The sequence below is a fragment of the Rissa tridactyla genome, chromosome 11 (assembly GCF_028500815.1).
Source record: "Rissa tridactyla isolate bRisTri1 chromosome 11, bRisTri1.patW.cur.20221130, whole genome shotgun sequence".
NCBI classification, from domain to species: domain Eukaryota; kingdom Metazoa; phylum Chordata; class Aves; order Charadriiformes; family Laridae; genus Rissa; species Rissa tridactyla.
Genome location: NC_071476.1, coordinates 19,706,682 through 19,725,586, shown reverse-complemented (window position 1 = coordinate 19,725,586; position 18,905 = coordinate 19,706,682). Strand labels below are relative to the sequence as shown.

The 18,905-nt window shown below is 46.9% G+C and overlaps 1 protein-coding gene across 2 annotated transcripts; it reads left to right on the top strand.

The window, feature by feature from the left end:
• Positions 1 to 1,147: 1,147 nt before the first annotated feature.
• DNAJC18 (DnaJ heat shock protein family (Hsp40) member C18) lies at positions 1,148 to 15,441 on the top strand. 2 transcript variants are annotated; one of them, XR_008468864.1, is made up of 8 exons: positions 1,148 to 1,266; positions 1,587 to 1,732; positions 2,920 to 3,105; positions 6,815 to 6,927; positions 7,842 to 7,951; positions 9,986 to 10,158; positions 11,084 to 11,341; positions 14,393 to 14,531. XR_008468864.1 is itself a non-coding variant. In XM_054217496.1 (7 exons), the coding sequence occupies exons 1-7, from the start codon at positions 1,229 to 1,231 to the stop codon at positions 14,515 to 14,517; spliced, it is 891 nt and encodes a 296-aa protein (XP_054073471.1). In that variant the 5' UTR covers positions 1,148 to 1,228; the 3' UTR covers positions 14,518 to 15,441. The 2 variants fall into 2 exon arrangements, 1 of the variants encoding a protein (XP_054073471.1); XM_054217496.1 differs by lacking the exon at positions 11,084 to 11,341 and having other exon boundaries at positions 14,393 to 15,441.
• The last annotated feature ends 3,464 nt before the right edge of the window (positions 15,442 to 18,905 follow it).

The following is an 18,905-nucleotide window of genomic DNA, read 5'->3' as shown; positions in this document are numbered from 1 at the left end:
AAACTTCCAACTTTGACCTTGTTCAAAAGAAACAATGAATAAGAAGTAAACAATAGAAGTGATGTAGCCCCTAACTTCCAGTCGCTGCTGCTCACACGAAAGGAGAAGTCTTCTCCAAGCTGCTGTGCTCCTACAAAGCAGGCTGGTGGAAGACACCAGCTCTCTCACACCACGACTCCACTCCCACAGCTCATTAGCGCAGCTTTAATTGGCACGTGGGATGAGGGGAAGCAATGCATGGAAGGAGCTGCAAGACAAGCGCTTGAGGGGTTTCCAACCAAAGGCTGATCAGAAGGTGTGGAGCTGGCATTCCTCCGGGCTCCTCTCAGTCTCAACACAACGACTCAAGACCATCTCCCATGGCCCCGCCAAGCCACCAGCGCTGCCAGGAAGGACCCTGCAGCGCCGAGAGGGCGATGTCATAGAATGGTTTGGGTTGGAAGGGACCTTAAAGCTCATCTCGTTCCAACCCCCTGCCCTGGGCAGGGACACCTCCCACCAGCCCAGGGTGCTCCAAGCCCCGTCCAACCTGCCCTTGAACCCCTCCAGGGATGGGGCAGCCACAGCCTCTATGGGCAACCTGGGCCAGGGGCTCACCACCCTCACAGCAAACAATTTCTGCCTCACATCTCATCTAAATCTCCCCTCTTCCAGTTTAAAACCCTTCCCCCTCGTCCCATGGCTCCCCTCCCTGATCCAGAGTCCCTCCCCAGCTTTCCTGGAGCCCCTTTAGGGACTGGAAGGGGCTCCAAGGTCTCCCCGGAGCCTTCTCTTCTCCAGGCTGACCCCCCCCAGCTCTCTCAGCCTGTCCTCCCAGCAGAGGGGCTCCAGCCCTCCCAGCATCTCCGGGGCCTCCTCTGGCCCCGCTCCAACAGCTCCGTGTCCTTCTGCTGTTGGTGCCCCAGAGCTGGAGGCAGGACACTGGGCTGTGGTAGTCCTCACACACAGGCAGCTTCCTGAGGGGAGCGGGTGACGGGGAGGTGGCGGGAGCACCGCGGTGCTCCCGCCACCTCCCCGTCACCCGCTCCCCTCAGGAAGCTGCCCGTGACGTCATCCCTCTTCACTATGTCGTCACAAGCGCGGCGCCCGCTGGGCACTGTAGTCCTCGCCGGGGGACTCCCCTACCCACAAGCCCCCGCGCGGCGCGACATGGCGGAGCGGGCGATGCGGGGCGGCGGGCGGTGAGGGGGCGGGGGGGGCTGCCCCGGGGGCCGCCGCCGCCGCCGCCATGACCTACACGGCGGAGCAGCTGGACGGCGTGAGGCGGTGAGAGAGGCCGCGGGGGCGGGGGCGGCTCCCGCGGGCCGGGGGAGCCCCTGAGGGAGCAGCGGGGGCTTATGGAGCCCCTGAGGGAGCAGCAGGAGGCGCTGAGGGAGCTTCGAGGGCCTGTGGAGCTCCTGAGGGGGCTGCAGGAGCGCCTGAGGGAGCAGCGGGCCCCATGGAGCCCCTGAGGGAGCATGAAGGGCCCATGGAGCTCCTGAGGGAGCATCGAAGGCTGGTGACAGGCAGCAAGGGGGACATCAAGTCTCCGCGGCGGTGTCTGTGGGGGACAGGCCGGTGAAGCTAACCCTGTTTTGCCCTTCCAGAATAAAGAGGTGTCGGAACTACTATGAGATTCTGGGGGTGGAAAGGGACGCCAGCGAGGAGGAGCTGAAGAAAGCCTATCGCAAACTGGCCCTGAAATTTCACCCTGACAAGAACCGTGCTCCCGGGGCGACAGAGGCTTTTAAAGGTGAGGGGAAAGGGGGCTGGCCTGCTTTCCAAAGCCGTACAGCAAGAGTAAAACGGGGACAGGCTGCCTCAGGCTTACAGTTCTGCACCTTATATAAATAAAGGCATTACACAGGCCTGTATAGCTGGTCGTTTTTATAGACAGATATGCGCATCTCCACAAAATCCCATAGCCGCTCGGCAAGATTTGCCTTTTAATCTCCAGAATATAGATTTCTATTAGGAGGAAAGGGAAACGTATCCCAGATCTCGTTCCTATGTACTGCTAAAGGTTCAGAATGGTGCAAGGAAATAATACTGGCCATGCAGGAGAGTGTGGTGTTGTGTAACCAATAACTTCTGTGTCATAAATAAAATTATATATATATATAAATGCAAGCATATGAAATTTGAGTCCAATATTCACTGTCTTTTCAGTAGCGTTGCGATCTAAACCTGTATCAACTATGTTAGCATCTAAACTCTTACATCTTTTTGCCTTTTCTGTGCTCTGTTGCAGCTGTCTGCAAGAGCACTGTAAGGCAGTGCGAGGAAAGAAAGATAGTCATTCATAGTCTATTAGACTAAGGAGGTTTTGGAGGTCTTTTCTTCATTTTTTTGTGTTATGGTTGTATTTCTCTATGAACTTGTTTACAGCCGTGTTCTGAGAAAGATCAAGGAAGAAGATGAACCAAACAAGCACTTCTGGGTGGTTTGACATAAAGTGTGAAATAGATATGCTCTACAGCTTCACAAGCATCTCTGCTGACAGAAAAACTCGGAACCTCGTTCTGCATTTTAATTAGCGTCTGCCGTTATTAACTTTGTATCAACTGTATATGGAGGTGTATTTCTATGTCAGCACTTAGTTTGATCTGATAAAATGTTGCAGTCTCACTCAATCTCTTAACTGAAATGGTCTCTCTCACCTCAGTTTTACAAATATTTCGACTCTTTCCATATACATTAACACTTTTGTCTTTCTCCTGGTATCAGTGATAGCAGGAAACAGGTTCCATCACAGGTAATGACAGTGTTGTAATGCTTTTTTTACAAAGGCATTTCTTTCGAAAGTAACTCAGTCTTTGATCAAGCACAGATTTTCTATGCCTGTTTGGGCTATTTTGCTACTCTGCTTATAAAAGTCTGAGATCTGGAAATACTGCGTGGTATATGCCTGTGTAACGCTTCTTTTAATTCACTCTCCAGCAATAAGCAATGCTTTTGCAGTTCTGAGCAACCCTGAAAAACGACTACGATACGATGAATTCGGAAGCGACCAAGAGCATGTCAGCACTGGCCAGGCCAGGCACTATAATTACTACACAGAATTTGAAGCAGACATTACACCAGAAGAAATATTCAATGTGTTTTTTGGTGGGCACTTTCCTACAGGTCAGTATCTGTCTGCGCTGTTTTTGAAATGCAATGCACTGACACTAGACCATAAAGGAAGTTCAGCTTCTCTTGGTACTGCTCAGGGAGTTGATTATACTTCTGAAAAGAGGAAAAACTTCTTTGCTTTTACTCTTTTCTCCCTTCCTAGCTTTTTATGCCTGGAAAAGCTCCCTTAATGCATGGTTTAAACTACAGATTTTAGCAACTCTGTTCCCCAAAAAATGTTGTCAGAGCCCAGCTTTGCTGTCCAGAAATGCGCCTGGAAGAGAGAGCTGCCAGTGGGGTAATGGTTGTTGCTGCTGGGAGAAGTTCCTAACCTCCCAGCCTCTCTTGAAAATTTCTGACAGTACTTGTCAGGGGTAAGAACATTTTAGTCTGGCAGGGGGTTAAGCTGTTTGATTCTTGGGAAGGCAACGTTTTAATACTGGCTGTAGCTAAAGAGCCTTCTTTTTGATTTTGCTTTTTTTCCCTCCTTTGTCTTAACCCATCAATGTTATGGGAGGTAAAATAAGGGGTGAATGAGAAGGTGTCAGAGGCATCTTTGCTGACGATGATGTACTGTGTCCAGTTTTGGGCCCCTCACTACAGGAAAGACACTGAGATTCTGGAGCAGGTCCAGAGAAGGGCAACGGAGCTGGTGAGGGGTCTGGAGCACAAGTCTGGTGAGGAGCGGCTGAGGGAGCTGGGGGTGTTCAGCCTGGAGAAAAGGAGGCTGAGGGGAGACCTTCCCGCTCTCTACAGCTCCCTGAAAGGAGGATGTAGAGAGGTGGGGGTGAGTCTCTTCTCCCGAGTAACAAGCAATAGGATGAGAGGAAATGGCCTCAAGCCGTCCCAGGGGAGGTTTAGATTGGATATTAGGAAAAATTTCTACACCGAACGGGTTATCCAACATGGGAACAGGCTGCCTAGGGAAGTGGTTGAGGCACCATCCCTGGAGGTTTTTAAAAGATGGGTAGACGTGGTGCTGAGGGACATGGGTGAGTTTGGTTTTTTTTGTCAATGTTATGTTGGTGGTTGGACTCCATGATCTGAAAGGTCCCTTCCAACCTGGACAATTCTGTGATTCTATGATACTATGATTCTACCTTACTGTGTTCCAGTGCACCGTGGCAGCAGCTCCTGGCGTTGTGGTCTCAGTGCCCCTCTAACTAGGAAAACATGGGAGTTCGTTCGGCTCACAGCAGCTTGCACGCTGTAAAGAAATTAAAACGTCTTAGCTTAGAAATTGATGCCTGCCAGGAAAGGCTGGCTGTTACTGGGTATGCAATATCTAGTAACAGAACAGCAGATCCCTACCTGTAGAAGCTCGGTGCATGTCTCAGTCCAGCCTTGGACCTCAGTCCTCTCTATTTGTAGAAAAAATAGAAAGATATGCAAGATTGGTGGAATACGGGTTTGGATCAAAATAAATCTGAAAGGTATGGTGAGCTCAGGAGTCTTCCTGGCAGTATCTAGCGAATTGCTTTAGCACTCTTGTAAACTCTCTCACCTCCGAGGCGTGGTATAAAGCAACATACACACCAATTACAGCCTAAATTCACAGATCCATGTAGTTACTTACGAGCTCCCTGTAACCTTATTCTCTGTGGTAGCATCTTGCAGCTCAGGGGACCTCAAATTGTTTTCAAAATGCCATCGGTAGATGTGCAAAGGGAGCCAAACTCAGCGTGGCACATGGCGTTTGCAAGTTTTCCGTTTCTGACTTTGCAAGAAGTTGCACCTGCGTGTGCCTTTTGCCTCAGCCACCAGTGAAACGTTGCCCTCGTGGAACATGACTGCGATGTTGCTGCGGGCGGCAAGGGTGCTTGGAGTTGGGGACAAGAAATTGAGGAGCCGGGGGAGGAATTTGAGTGCTGGGCATGGCAAATTTAACAGGTAGAGTGGCATGAAGAAGTAAATGGGAATTTTTGTCGAAGTGGCAAAGAAGAAAAAAATAAAAAGATAATTTCATAGTAATAGGCGTTGGTGGTAAACAATAGTTTCCTCGCCAAAAAAGTGTTTGGGTCTGAATTTATGTACGTTTTCCAAATCTAAAAGTGAGTTTTAAAACATGGAAAATTGACAGTTCAGTAGTTTTCCAAGTAGGCAAAGTCTACACAATTTCTACTTAGGGAGAGAATTACTAGTAAGAGGGTGAGCAAATAGTTGACATAAAGACGATGTTTTTTAAAGTGTCTTAATGTTAAGTAGGACCTGTGTGCCTGAGCTGAAGTTTGTGCGAAGCTGCAGCATTGTGCTGGGTTTTGTTTTGTGACGCCTTGCTGTCACCAGGCTTTCTGGAAATCTGAATAAGATTAAACTCATTAGGGTAAACTTGGAGTACTCGTTCACTTAGGGTAAACTCATTTCTACAGCTGTTGTGGGCAGGTTTATGGTTTTGTTGGGTTTTTTTACTGTGCATTTTTCCTCTATGGAAATTCAGTGGAAAAATATTAAAAGTTAAAATGTTAAATCTCATAGGTCTAAAAGGAGACTCTGCACTTGTCATAGTGTTACAGTTATAATGGGCAGAGGCTACAAGTTGAACTTCCTTCTCATAAAATAAATGCACAATGGAAGCAAAGAAACTGCTGGCAGAAATTCTTTGAGAAACATAGGATTTGGGAAAACTTTTTTCTAGGCACCCCGCAAAATCCATTCTTCTCTTCCCGCACGTGCTTCTGTTTTTTCACAGCTTGGTAAAATATTGTCTGGGCAGCGTTGAATAATAGAAACAAACTTTCTTTTTCAAGAAAGAAACATCCATTCTTCCCGCGGGCCTTGTTTGGCTCTCTGTTGGAGCTCTGACTACAAACATGTCTAGAACCTTGGAAAAATGTTTGAACAAGCAGTGAAACAGACGTTTTGACACAATACCGAAGGTCACTTCCGCCCAGGTTTCTTGTAGAATTCTTTGGGAAATTCAGAGAAAGGACAGTCCAACAATGTAAAATAACGTGGCATCTTTCACAGGGCTTAAAAATAGATTTGCATTTCTGTTGTCATGATAAGGCCACAAATTTCAATTCTCTTAATACAAAGACATTCTGAATTTCAATAGAGAGAGCACAGCGATTATTAAGATATTCATATGGTGATAAAATCAGGGTTGAAGCTTCAAATCGAAACAACATATGCAATTCTTTCCTCATTTTAGAATTTTTTAAAATAAATCAACTACATTCAGTGTGCAAGAAAGGAAATCCTGAATTGTACTCTTTTTTTTGACTCATTTTTTAAGTCTTTTTCCTTATTGTAAAATCATTAAGGGAAACTATTATTAGCTTGAAGGAAGAGGAAGTAGAAATGAGCGTAGAAGACCATATTCAGTAATTATGGGAAGCCATAATTCATGGCCTGAGTCTGGTGAGGCAGATTAATTTTCCTGCGTAGCGCCTGGGGATGCAACACGAGCTATGGCCTTGCAAGTGAATGTGACAAAAACAATATTAAAATATGAGATACAACAATAAAAGTTTTGGCATGTTTCTGCAGTTTGGTTTAAATTAAGAAGGACTTGGGGCATACTTTACGATTTCTCTGGTAGGCTTTTTGGAACGGCATATTATTTTGACGTTTAAATCTGAGGTGTGTTTGCGCTTTGTAATCTGAGGTCTCCCAACTCTTGTTCACGACGTGTAGATAATCAACTAGAAACTTTGAGAAATACAGGTGAATACCAGCAACTGGATGAAAATGGTGACTCTCTCTTGGTTTCTTTTAACAGGAAATATCCATATGTTCTCAAATGTAGCCAGAGATGCACACTATTATCCACGGAGGCACCGACATGAAAGACCATGGACGCAGGAGCAGGAGGAGGAAGAAAACAGGCCACAGGTAGCCAGGAGAAGGCATCTCTTGGGCTTAAATATTTCACCAGGGTGCGGGGGCCACTTATGCATCTGAAGCCAGGACAGACTTTCCCATCCTTAAATGCTTAGTGTTTATCCTCAAGTGCTGCAGCCAAAATGGATGTTTTCAAAAGTAACTACATTGTTTGTTATTAATCACTACTTTAAAAATACATTGTATCAATAGGGTTACAGGCCCTGGAGCTTCTGTCATCGAGTGTTTTGCTAGTGCTTGCTTTTTGCAAGCTCTGATGGTTTTGTAATCCAACAACAATTAGTCCAAATGTGGACTGATAACAGATACGGAAGTACTGGCTTGTCCTCGTGGCATATTTAATCCTTCTGTAAATTAGCTCACAGTTTCTGCCCAGGTGCTGCACAGGCTTTTTCCAGCCTGGGGCAGGATAGGTCTGGGATAGTTTTCTACCAACTGAAACCTCTGGGTGAGACACAAGGTGTCATTTGTTGCTAGCGCAGATACACACGTGCCATCTGCCTTGGAAAAATCTTCCTCTGGAGGCAGTCTGTTAACCTAATGAGATCCTTCTCCAAGGAGGATTAATTTTTCCCTGTGAATCTCTTGCAGTCAGGCTCTGGAAAACCTGATACAGCCTATAGACATAGGCATCTATCGCCTTGCGAAGGAAGCTGTAGATGAAAGAAAAGTCATGAAAATATAATTGAAAGAAAATGGCTTTAAAGACTTTCCTGAGATTATTGCAAATATTTTGAAGTTAAGATGTTATCCCTCTCAAAATTTGAAAGTACTTCCTCTTTTTTTCCTTTCAGTTTACATTTAATACATTGTTGATCTGGATAGATAGCCGTGTTTCTGTGAACAGATGCATCCTTTGCCATCTATATCTTTTCTTGACTGCTAATTCTTCTTGTTCGTTTCAGAATTCATATTCTGCATTTATTCAGTTGATGCCCATTTTCATAATAATAATAGTGTCGGTAGTAACTCAACTGATGGCCACAAACCCACCCTACAGCCTATTCTACAAATCGTAAGTCATTTAAAACCACATTTTTCAGGTCCTCGGTGTTTGTGATAAGGAGGTAGACGGAAGTCGGACTTGATAGCAAAATGCATGTCAGTGTTCTTTTCTCCTCTTTCTAGAAAGTGTTATCAATTTGTAAATAAGGAAATACCAACAGTCTCCGTTGACGAGTTCTCCTAAGCGTTATCGCTGTGAAGTTAACTATGGTGAGCTTTATTGTGCTGTGTGCTGAACAAACCGAGGCGCCGAGCCAGAAGGCTTCTCAACTGGTGTGAAATGTTTTCGCACAGCGCTACAGTAGCAGGAATGTGGGAGTAGCTCAGCTACGCCGCTGAGCCGCCTCTCATCTGCCCAGCCCCCAGGGAGCTGTGGACGACTGCTGAGGGTCCCCGTAAAGCAATTAAGAAATGAAGCCTGCTGTTTCACAATATAGATCCAAATCTGCTCTGGAGCCTGAATTCCTCTGGAAGAATTGTCAAGCTCCACGGATCATTAAAGCCTTGAAGTGCCGTGGTTTAACGTTTGTAAAGAACCAGGACCCTGGGATTGCAGAGGGCAACCTGAACTGGTCAGCTCTGGAAGCAGAACCTGCTGGCATCTGAGTTTACAGGACAGAAGAAAATCTACTTGCCCCTCTCGGCATCCAGTGTTGGGAGGAAGGAAGCTCTCGTGGGAAAGAGCTGACCAGTTCAGTCACCTTCACTGGCTCTTACTGGGATAGGAGTGGGAGTCAGCAGGTTTTGGAGAGCCTGCTGCATGCAGCAGTAGCAGAGTGCTCCAAAGACTTCCCTTGCTCCCTTCTAGCAGCAAAACTACTCAGCTTTAGGCCCATATACTGTCATAGTAGCCCAACAGCCTTTATCGTTTTTTACCACAAGATGTCAGTGTGTAGAGCTAGCATGAGAACAAGAGGGTGGTTGTTTTTTGGTTTGGATTTTTGGGGTTTTTTCAGGGTGTTTTTGCTATCTGTCAGTCCCATGTGAAACCTCCCACACTGCTGCCAGAGCAGCTAATCTCTCCTGCTTGTCTTCGCTATCTCCCCTTCTACTGTTGATTTGAGATAGTCAGGCCCAAACCTCATACACAGTTATGCTGTTTCTCTAAATCATATCCTTGAAAAAACAAACAGCCTGAAAACTAAACGAAATGGTTTATCTAAAGCGAGCGTACATCTCTGAGACATAGTGAGAGAGAAAGAAGAGAGTCCAGGAAACAGAAGGCACAAACTGGATTCCATTGAGTAGTGCGTAACCTTTGTGTTTTGGCTGCCTGCCCCTTTCTCTGGGCAGTGATTTGGAAAAACGCCTGGGTATCTTTGCTCAAATAAGGAAGTTCAGTATAAGGGTATAGTTTAATCCAGGGGCTGTGTCAGAGTGGCTAAGTCTACCTACAGGATATTCTGCGGGGTATTCCATGCCCCACTTCGCTTACTGATGATTATAAAACCCTAAAGGAAAGTATAACAAGACGGTCCCCTGCTAATTTTTATTTCTACTAAAGGATCCGGAAATCGGGAAAGTCCAGATCCAATTGCATTATGCCCTAAGCAATATGAGGGCTGTATGCCTTTCCTATAATTTCTATATTTTTCATGAATTCCTATGGATTTCTGGACCTAACTTGCCAGAAGTTACCAGCAAGCAGAAGAAAGCATGTGGAGCTTCCGCTCACAGATGAACTTTGCTCTTACATTTTGGTAGTTGTCTTGACTGAGCTGTTGAGAACAAACCCAGTATTTGGAAGGAACAGTGTCAGCTCTGAGTCAGTTCTTTGTAGATCTCTCCAAATATTAGATGCTTTCCTATGGTTTTTAGGCGAGGGGAGGTGCGTGTGAATTCTGTTTGTAGTGCACAGCTTGCTGTGCCTGAGACTTGTAATTTCCTAATTGGATGGCTGAGGGAGCTATAGTCCTGCAGAAAGTAACTGTAAATAAGTTGTAAATATTGTCCTCTGGAAATACTAATATGAAGCAACATCTCTTGATTTCTTTATACTTGAACTGCTAAAAAAAAATCCGTTTTCTCCATGATGTTTTCACAGGTCCATAGGCCATGTTATTAGTAGAGAAACGGAGAATTTGCAGGTGCCTTACTATGTTGATAAAAACTTTGAAAAGAATTATCAAGGAGCGGAACTTCAAGAGCTAGAGAAAACGGTTGAAAAAGATTACATAGACTATATTCAGACCAGCTGCTGGAAGGAGAAACAGCAAAGTAAGTTATTTTTGTTGCAAGTGTGTGCCTACAACCCATCAGTAGTTGTATGGTGGCTACACTTCACAAAGCACTGCCGGTTTTAGCCTCATTTTCTGATGCTTATAAGATCTCGAACCTCGCACTGGTATTTCTCACATCTGCTCTTAGCACTGTGTTTACTATTCTTGAGGGTCTGTCAAAATTAATTTTAGGTGATTCTGAGAGACAAGCGGAAAGTAGGTTTCGCCGTTTGAGACGTTTTTTTCCACTCGGTTTTTTATGCTTGAATAACTCTTAGCGATGATGTTTTAAACGTATAATCCACCCCATTTGTCTGGCTCTGACAGATTGTTAGGGCTAGAAAAGATCTTGAGACGTCACCTATTACACATTTCCTTTGCTGGAGTAAAATGATTTTTGCTTTGACTGGCTCCATGAGAACATCATTTAAGTTCTTCAAAACTTCATCAGAAGTTTTGGCCTACTCAGGTGCTTTTGGTAATCTTGCAGTGGACTGTGTTACTGGTATCAGTTATCAAAGAGCGTACTCCTGTACTTGTTTTGTGCGCTTATTTGCATTTCCTATCTTTAGATGAGTTTGAGATCATGTTTTTCACCATAGTCAAGATTGCCTTTTAAAAACAAGAATGGAATGCAGAAAGGGAGAACACAAAAATGTGAGCATTCAAAATGATTATTCTCACGTCAATCCTAAGTCAATCAGTGGCACCTATAAAGGCGTGTATTTTAACCTCGTAATGTGTTATTTGTTAATTATTACTCTTCTAGTTCATTTTAAATAGAGCAAATCCCTGCTTCTTTTGTAACTGTACAGAATAATCTGCACAGTATCGTACAGAATCTGGACAATATAGTGTACAGAAATCAAGTTACAAGGACTAAATGAAGTGGGGATGTCGTGACTGATTTTTTTTTTTTTCAGCTAAAGAACTCATCACCTTTAAATGCGTAGACACAAACTACTGCTGTGCGTAAAGGAAACTGGAAGAAGTTGTCTCTGTGACAATGTTTAATAGCCGGCAAGCTGCTTTCACACACTAGTAGGGCTTTCTAAATTGCTGCAGTCCTCGGCACACTACTAAAAACCGACTTTGCACTTGTTTACAGTTTCTTTACCAATTGCATCGTTATGGAAGCATACACTTTGTCTAAACAAGACTTGTTTAATCCTGGGCTAGAGGTAACAAGAGTGTTGCTGACTCCAAACTATTTACAGGTTTTTGATGGGAAGGGTTGTTTTGTTTTATTTTACGTAAAAGTTACCAATCTTGCTTTTGAAGAGAAATGCACAGAGGTAGGCTCTGAAGTTAGAAAAGCAAACAACCCATAATATAAGACTGTAAAAATCCCAAACAGTCCCTTAGTTTCTGCTGTGTTTGACTTGTGATCTTTGAGCATCTGTGGCTGGTGGTAGCAGCCTCTAGGTATAACGTGGCTGTTAATAACCGTAAATGTAGGCTTCGTGTGTAGGCTTGCTATAGAGAGAATTTATTTCTTACAGAAAAATCCTTTTAATTGACCTTGTGCGACTGAAAGTCGCCATCTTGTCTCTCTCACGTAGGAGTGCCGTGCCCCAAAACGGGCAGCAGGGTTTGCAAGGCTTACAGAGAGGGTAGTCGGAGAGGGAGAGATGATCCAGCATCAAATGCCAACTAACGCCTGCAAAACGATGCTCCTCTGCAGCTTTTTACACTTAGAGACTTCATTAGTCACACATCTGCAAATATATTTACAAGGTCCACAATTAGCAGTAGCCTGAGGAGACCACTGTAATTAAAAAAAAACATTTTCAGAATGATTACCATCTAGGCCAGCGAGCAGGTAATGAGCACAGCTGAGACTCTGCTAACTTTAGCACAGCCACGTTTGTAAAAATAAACTGTGAATACAAGATGGAGTGCTGGGGAAGAGTTCTCTGGAGATGTCGAGACAGTTCTTGGTCAGCTCTTGCTTCATAACTTTGGTCCGATAATTCTTGTTTAAGTGTTTAATTTAGTGTAATCAGCTTTTTTTTGTGTGTCAGTTGAATGCCTATTAATAGCGCATTTGTTTTGTTTACTGAGGGTGCATTTCTCTTTAGCACCAGCAGAATGGACATAGATTAGTTACATAGGAACAGGTTGATTTTTAAAGTCCTTGATTTTATGACCTGACAAGTCTTACCTGGTGTCCGACTACCTTAAGGAAAACTTTAAAAGTAACTGATTTATCAGGCAGTCACTTTCATGCTGCTGCACTAGACAGTGTTCCTCCCTTCACAGCAGAAGAGCGTCTAAAAGTTGCGTATACTGTGGGTTTTGGTCTTCTGAAGTTTTTGATACAATTAAGTACAAAAAGCACGTGCCAGGTTTTTGCAGGGGATTGTTCAGCCGTGATAGCACAACTGTAAAGTTAAGACTGCAAAGAGCTCCGAGGTGTAGAAAATTACAGAGAGGCAACTGAAAACAGAGTAAATATGGATGTGGAGCTGGAATTCGGTGTTTTAGGACTTCCTTAAAAAGTGCAAAGGAACAACTCTGTGTAGAAGATTGAAAAAGACAAGAAACAGAGGTGACAGAATGAATGCTGTCAGAAGTGCAAGCATTTGCATAATTTTGCCCCATTGGAGAAGTGTAAACTACAATTCTTCACTGCACAACTCCAGGGACTCTGGACTCGGAGACAATTACCCGAGTCTAGTTTTGCTGAAGGCGTGTCGGGGCTGTGTGCCCAGCAGTACTTGCGTGGCATTTTAGTTATAAAACATCAAAAATTGATTCCTGATCCGAAATAAAATGTTCGTGGCTGTCAGTTTGTAAAGCTTTTCAATAAATAGGTGGAGGGTTAAAGGGCTTTAAATTTCAGTGGGACAGGGACGGAGGACGGAAGGCATGAAAGGACCTATTGAAGTTCGTTCCCCTCTGAATGATTTTGTAAAATGAAGGACTTGTAGGGTGTATAAAAGCTCTTTGAAAAACTGAGTGTCATCAGGTAGCCTGTGCTTAGGGAATTTTTGACCTTTTCAGAAACAAATTACTGCTATTCTCTTAGGTGCATCTAATCCTCAGTCTAAATTATTCTCCAGGGAGAAAGCTATATTAAGACTTCCTTACCTAATCAGCAAAAGAAACTTCTCTGAATTACTGGGGGGAAATAATTTAAACAATGGGATTATTTCACTTTTATGTTGCTTTTGAGAAGAAGGGGGCAAAATATGCAAAGTACATTCGAGATTGTATTGTTAATGGAAGGGCACAGAGGCCTTTCAGACATGTCCCTCGGCGAGCTGTTCACCTTCCTGTAATCAATACCAAAAAAATAAAATAAAATTAAAAGGATTTGTAATGCTTTCTGGGCAAACCTCTTGCCAGACAGTTTGAATTCTGAGAAGTGCAGCGTGGAAATAACCGATTATCTATGCCTTAAAGTATATATTTGGACGGGTGCTCTGGGCCCTTGCGGAGTGGACGTGCCAAAAGAGCTGCGTTTCTGGGTTACGTGGGCAGGGATGTACGTCTGGTAATTCCTGCTCAGTTTAGGAGGCTGCAGGCAGCTGACACAGCCCCGGGGCAGCCAGAGGAAAAGGAGTCATGAGGCTTGTCAGCGAAATGCCACTGGTAGGTGTGGGGTAACCCCCCCCCCCGAGCCAGTCTGCGCCTGGTGACCCGCCGGTGAGGATCGGTGCAGGAGGGACGAGATGCGGTTCAAATGTGAATAGCGGTGTCACCTAAAGCAGGTGCTGTGTGGCAAACCAAGTGGTCTCCTACTAGTCCCTTTTTATGCATGGTTAGTTTAACGATATACCTATATTTTACAGCAATCGGCTTACTCTTTAGATCATTAACAGAATTTTTAGTGTTATGTGACTTCTAAGCTACACTTCTATAGTTTGTGTTTTCTTTGCAGACAGTAAACTTATTTTTTGTTTTGGTTATTGTCTTACTAGTGCACTAATAGAAAGGGTTATTATAACTGAGTTTTCAAGCATTTATATATAAAATATATATAAATATATATAAATATTTTATATATATATAAAATATATATAAAATACTGTTTTCTTAAGTAGCTAGCCTGGTTAAAGAGAATGCCTTCTCTTTAAAGAAAGTTATTAACATGCCCATTTTCACTGGAATGAGGTGAATTAAAAAAAAAAAAAGCATGCCACAAGGATAACAGAGCAACGGGAAGCAGTTATTTAAAGCAGGCGGATGGCTTCATCCTAATATATGTATTTTTTTTCATCTTTCAGAGTCTGATTTGTCAAATTTGGCCAAGCTATACAGAGACGAGCGGTTAAAACAGAAAGCGGAATCGCTGAAACTTGAGCACTGTGAGAAGCTCTCCAGTCTGATTGGAATGCACAAAGGGCGCTGACCAGGACACACGCGTTCTGTAGTTTTATTTATTGCTGGTTTAGCTTATGTTTTTATTTTCCTTTGTATAAAAAAGGGAAGGAGTCTATTGTGAAGAGTCTGAACATTGGATTCCTTCTGCATATAGTGCAGAGATGGGCCAACACAAGCCGTAGAGCCAGTGTTGCTGTAATATATTCTGTACACTATATTTGGTTCCAAGGACCAGTGGCACTTTGTAAATTAATTCCCTGGGAAACGCTGTTAGTTTGGAACCTGTCTTCGTCGGTAGTTTGTCTGCCATCCAAACAGTATGTACTTCCCAGGAGAGCAGACGAATGTCTTAGCTTTCTGTATTTTATATGGACCTGCGATGCACTCGATCATGCGAGCGGCGTAGTTCTCAGTATTAAGTGCACTCGCCTTCTCATGCAGATTCCAAGCGGCTGTCCTCGCCTCTACAGTGGTTTGGAAGGAGAATTTAGACGGAAGGCGGTGCGTTTCCTGTTGGAGCGTACCGTGCGATGCTTAATTCAAAAGAGTCGAGCACCTGCCTCAGGGGAGCGCTCGAGCGGGCTCCCAGCTCTCCGTACAGTCAAAGGGACCTCACCCCACGCTTGTCTGGCTGCAGGGCCGTGCCCGCACTGTTCCTCGGGGAGACAACACGCTGAGATGCCATCGGCAACGTCGAAGGAGAAGATGGGAGTCTGTGAGTGGCACCAAGTCTGCCAGACTGTAGAGAAAGGACAACTCTCTTTATTTCCTCATATGTTTTCAGTGGCATATTTTTAAGCTGGCTGTTTAATTCTGATTTTTATCTGCAAAGTCTTCTCCAGCTGTTACAGAGGTCCTGCTTTTTCTGGTACAGTTTTGATGTAGCATATTTTTACTCTGTTGAGCAGTTATGAATGTTTCACTGTAGAGATGACTATTGCAAGGAAAAAGATCCCCGTGGTAGCGTCCTCTTTTTTTCTTCATCCTCCTTCACAAAACCAGGGTTGAGGATGGCTTATGCTCGTCGGCAGCAGAGGACAGAGTGTTAGTGCTCCAGTTGAGCATCTTTAACCTCTTGAGCCAGTTTCTCTGGTGGGGTGCCGCGGGTGTGTACCCCACGGGGAATGAACTGTTCTTCCAAGGGACATCTCTGAGGAATGCAGGCACCAGAGGTGCAGGCTTCTGCCCTCCCTCCCTGATGCGGGGGCTCAGTGTAGCCTCTCTGCCATGGAAGTTAAAACCGGACATCCCTTGGGTGTTGCCCCCATTCCTAAAACTCGCTATGATGGCCTTGGCTTAAACCTCAAAAGTTTGTGAAATGCCAGTGAAATGCCAACGGTGTCCCGTTGGTGTGGGTGCACCACGGCTGGTGCTGAGAGCGGGTAACTGGGACCGTAGGTGCTGGGCAACGTCACCTTGGTGTCCCTGTCCCCTCTATTAGAGTGGTGGGAGGCCGGGCACCAAGTGAAGCTGGGAGCTGCAGGAAGAGGAGGTGATTCTGCCCCTCTACTCCGTTCTCCTGAGGTCCCACCTGGAGTACTGCGTCCAGCTTTGGAGTCCTCAGCATGGGAAGGGCATGGAGCTGTCGGAGCGGGGCCAGAGGAGGCCATAGAGATGCTGGACTTCTCCTCCCCTGGGGGGAGAAGTGGCAATGCACGCTTGCAGCCCAGAAAGCCAACTGCATCCTGGGCTGCATCAAAAGAAGCGTGGCCAGCAGGTTGAGGGAGGTGATTCTACCTCTCTACTCTGCTCTGGTGAGACCCCACCTGGAGTGCTGTGTCCAGCTCTGGAGCCCTCGGCACAAGAAGGACATGGAGCTGTTGGAACTGGGCCAGAGGAGGCCCCGGAGATGCTGGGAGGGCTGGAGCCCCTCTGCTGGGAGGACAGGCTGAGAGAGCTGGGGGGGTTCAGCCTGGAGAAGAGAAGGCTCCAGGGAGACCTTGGAGCCCCTTCCAGTCCCTAAAGGGGCTCCAGGAAAGCTGGGCAGGTACTCTGGATCAGGGAGGGGAGCCATGGGAAGAGGTGAAACGGTTTTACACTGGAAGAGGGGAGATTTAGATGAGATGTGAGGCAGAAATTGTTTGCTGTGAGGGTGGTGAGCCCCTGGCCCAGGTTGCCCAGAGAAGCTGTGGCTGCCCCATCCCTGGAGGGGTTCAAGGCCAGGTTGGACGGGGCTTGGAGCAACCTGGTCTGGTGGGAGGTGTCCCTGCCCAGGGCAGGGGGCGGCACTGGGTGGGCTTTAAGGTCCCTTCCAACCCAAACCATTCTATGATTCTATGACAATGATTCTGGAACGTATCTGGAATACACTAAAGTGGTTGAGCTTTGTTCCATGGAGGTGGGAGGCCACCTGGGAGGAGCACAATAATTTTAAGTCTTTCAGTAGGAAAGAGGCCGGGATGGAGCAGAAGATGAGACTGGAAAGTGAAAATGTTTCAAAAAAGCACTAAGACGTTCTTTGTTGATAATCACAGCCGAGGCTGTTGATGACCATCTGCCTGAGGGTGCTGTGAGGAAGGGCATTTAGCCCAAAAATGTCTGCAGTGGTCAACACGAGTTCTTATTTTTGCACAAGCGCTGGCATCGTACTCAATAAGGGGGGGAAAAGGAAAACTGTTCTCTCATGCCCATGGCTTTTGAAGTGCATTGCTGTCATTAACCACAGGTTGCTTGTCAAAATGCGATCGACTTCTAATTGTTTCTTGGACCTCTAAATTGATAAAGGCTGTTCCGGGCACAGGCCGGGTCGGCGTGGAGCTGCTGGTGCCCCTTCTGGGGGAGTACCAGGGACTTGCAGACGGGGTCGTGTATGTTAATTTATTTATTTTTTTTCTTTTAAATGAAAGGCTTGACTTTTTTATCCCGCGGTAAAAGCCGGCCTTTGAAGCAGGAGGCGTCACGGGCCGCGGCCCCTTTAAGCCGGGCGTTGCCAGGAGACGGGGCCGGCGCGGCGGCGGCCGCCATTTTCCGCGGGGCTGCGGGAGATGGCGGCGGCCGCCCCGCACTGAGCCGGCCCGGGCCGGGGGGGCTCTGGCAACGGGGCCGGGCCCTGCAAGTCCTGACCCCAAAATAAGAACGGCGGGATCCCTCCCGTTCCCCCGGGAGCCAGGCCGAGGTCCTTGAATCCCTTGAACCCCATGAACCCGCCATCTCAGCAGACCGGGGTGTCGAGGTCGTGCCTCCTCCCAGGCCGCAGGGTCGGTGCGGTGGGGAGGGCGGCAGCGTGAAGTCCTCGCAGGGACTTGGAGGTGGATCCCCTCACAGATTTGGCCCAGACGAGCCGCTTGTACCAGCCCCGGGCTCACATAGCCAACCCCAAAGTCCTTCACACTTGTCGGAGCTGCTGGCGTGTGTGGGATGCCCAGGTCCCTTCCGAGCCCCCAGAGGTGGCTTTGAAAGCCTCTGCCAGGCTGGGCCGGTGTCTCCTGCTCCTCTGGAGTTGTGCAAAGTAGCTCCAAAGCGGGAGAGGTGTGTTCGGCTTTCGGCAGCCGCTGGCAGACATCGTCTTCCTCCTTGCTGCCACCCTCTCAGGCTCGCCAGCGTCGAGGCGAGCGCACACGGAGCTGGCACGAAACCGAAGTTAATGAGCAAATGCAGTGGTAGGTCTACAGGCAGCATCGTGCTGGCTTAAACATCAATCAGTGTGTAATTAGCAAGTCTGGCTCAGCCTCAGTCCGCCCGTTGTTTTGTAACGTGCTTGTGCCTAGCCAGGCTGCTCCCCCCACCCCCGATCTGTGCTGCGGGCGCTCCAGGTTTACAGCCTCTTCACCTGCAATGGTTGTGTTTTGGTTGGTAGGAAGACCTCCAGGATCTCCGCCGTGCCCTGCTGTCTCTCTCCTGCGTAGGAATCACCAGCCACAGCGAGGAGCCGGGGGGATGCACGCAGGGACCCGGAGGAGGAGGTGCCGGCGCTGGAGCCTGGCTCTTGCCCGGCAGGTTACTGACAGCCCCGGGCTGCAGCCGGGGCGGTGAGACGGGTTCTGCCCAGCCCGTTCCCTCTCTGCTTCAACAACGCACCCAGACAGGTTGTTCGTGGCAGCCTCGGGGATGTTGGAAGAAACCAACCAAGCCGGCAGTCCTTGCTGCAACCCGGCCACGCTTTTCCATCCAGCTGGCCCTATGGAGCAGAGGGCGTAGAGGGCCATCCCGTCTCCCGCAGCACTGAGGGCGGGTGACGGGGAAGCAGATGAATGGCTGGGCGTGCGGCGGTACTTTCCAGCCACCCTCACAGCCTCCGGTATTGCCATACCGCTTGTCGCAGCTGCTGACACTGGCCGTTTCGGTTTTGGCAGGGCCCGGGTGTCGGAGTGAAAGGAGCAGCAGCAGCAGGAGCTGTGCCTAGCGCGAGTGCTGGAGAAGAGGCAGAGGAAGGGTTTAAAGCGGTTATACAAGTCATCGCCCTGAACCTGCCTCGCA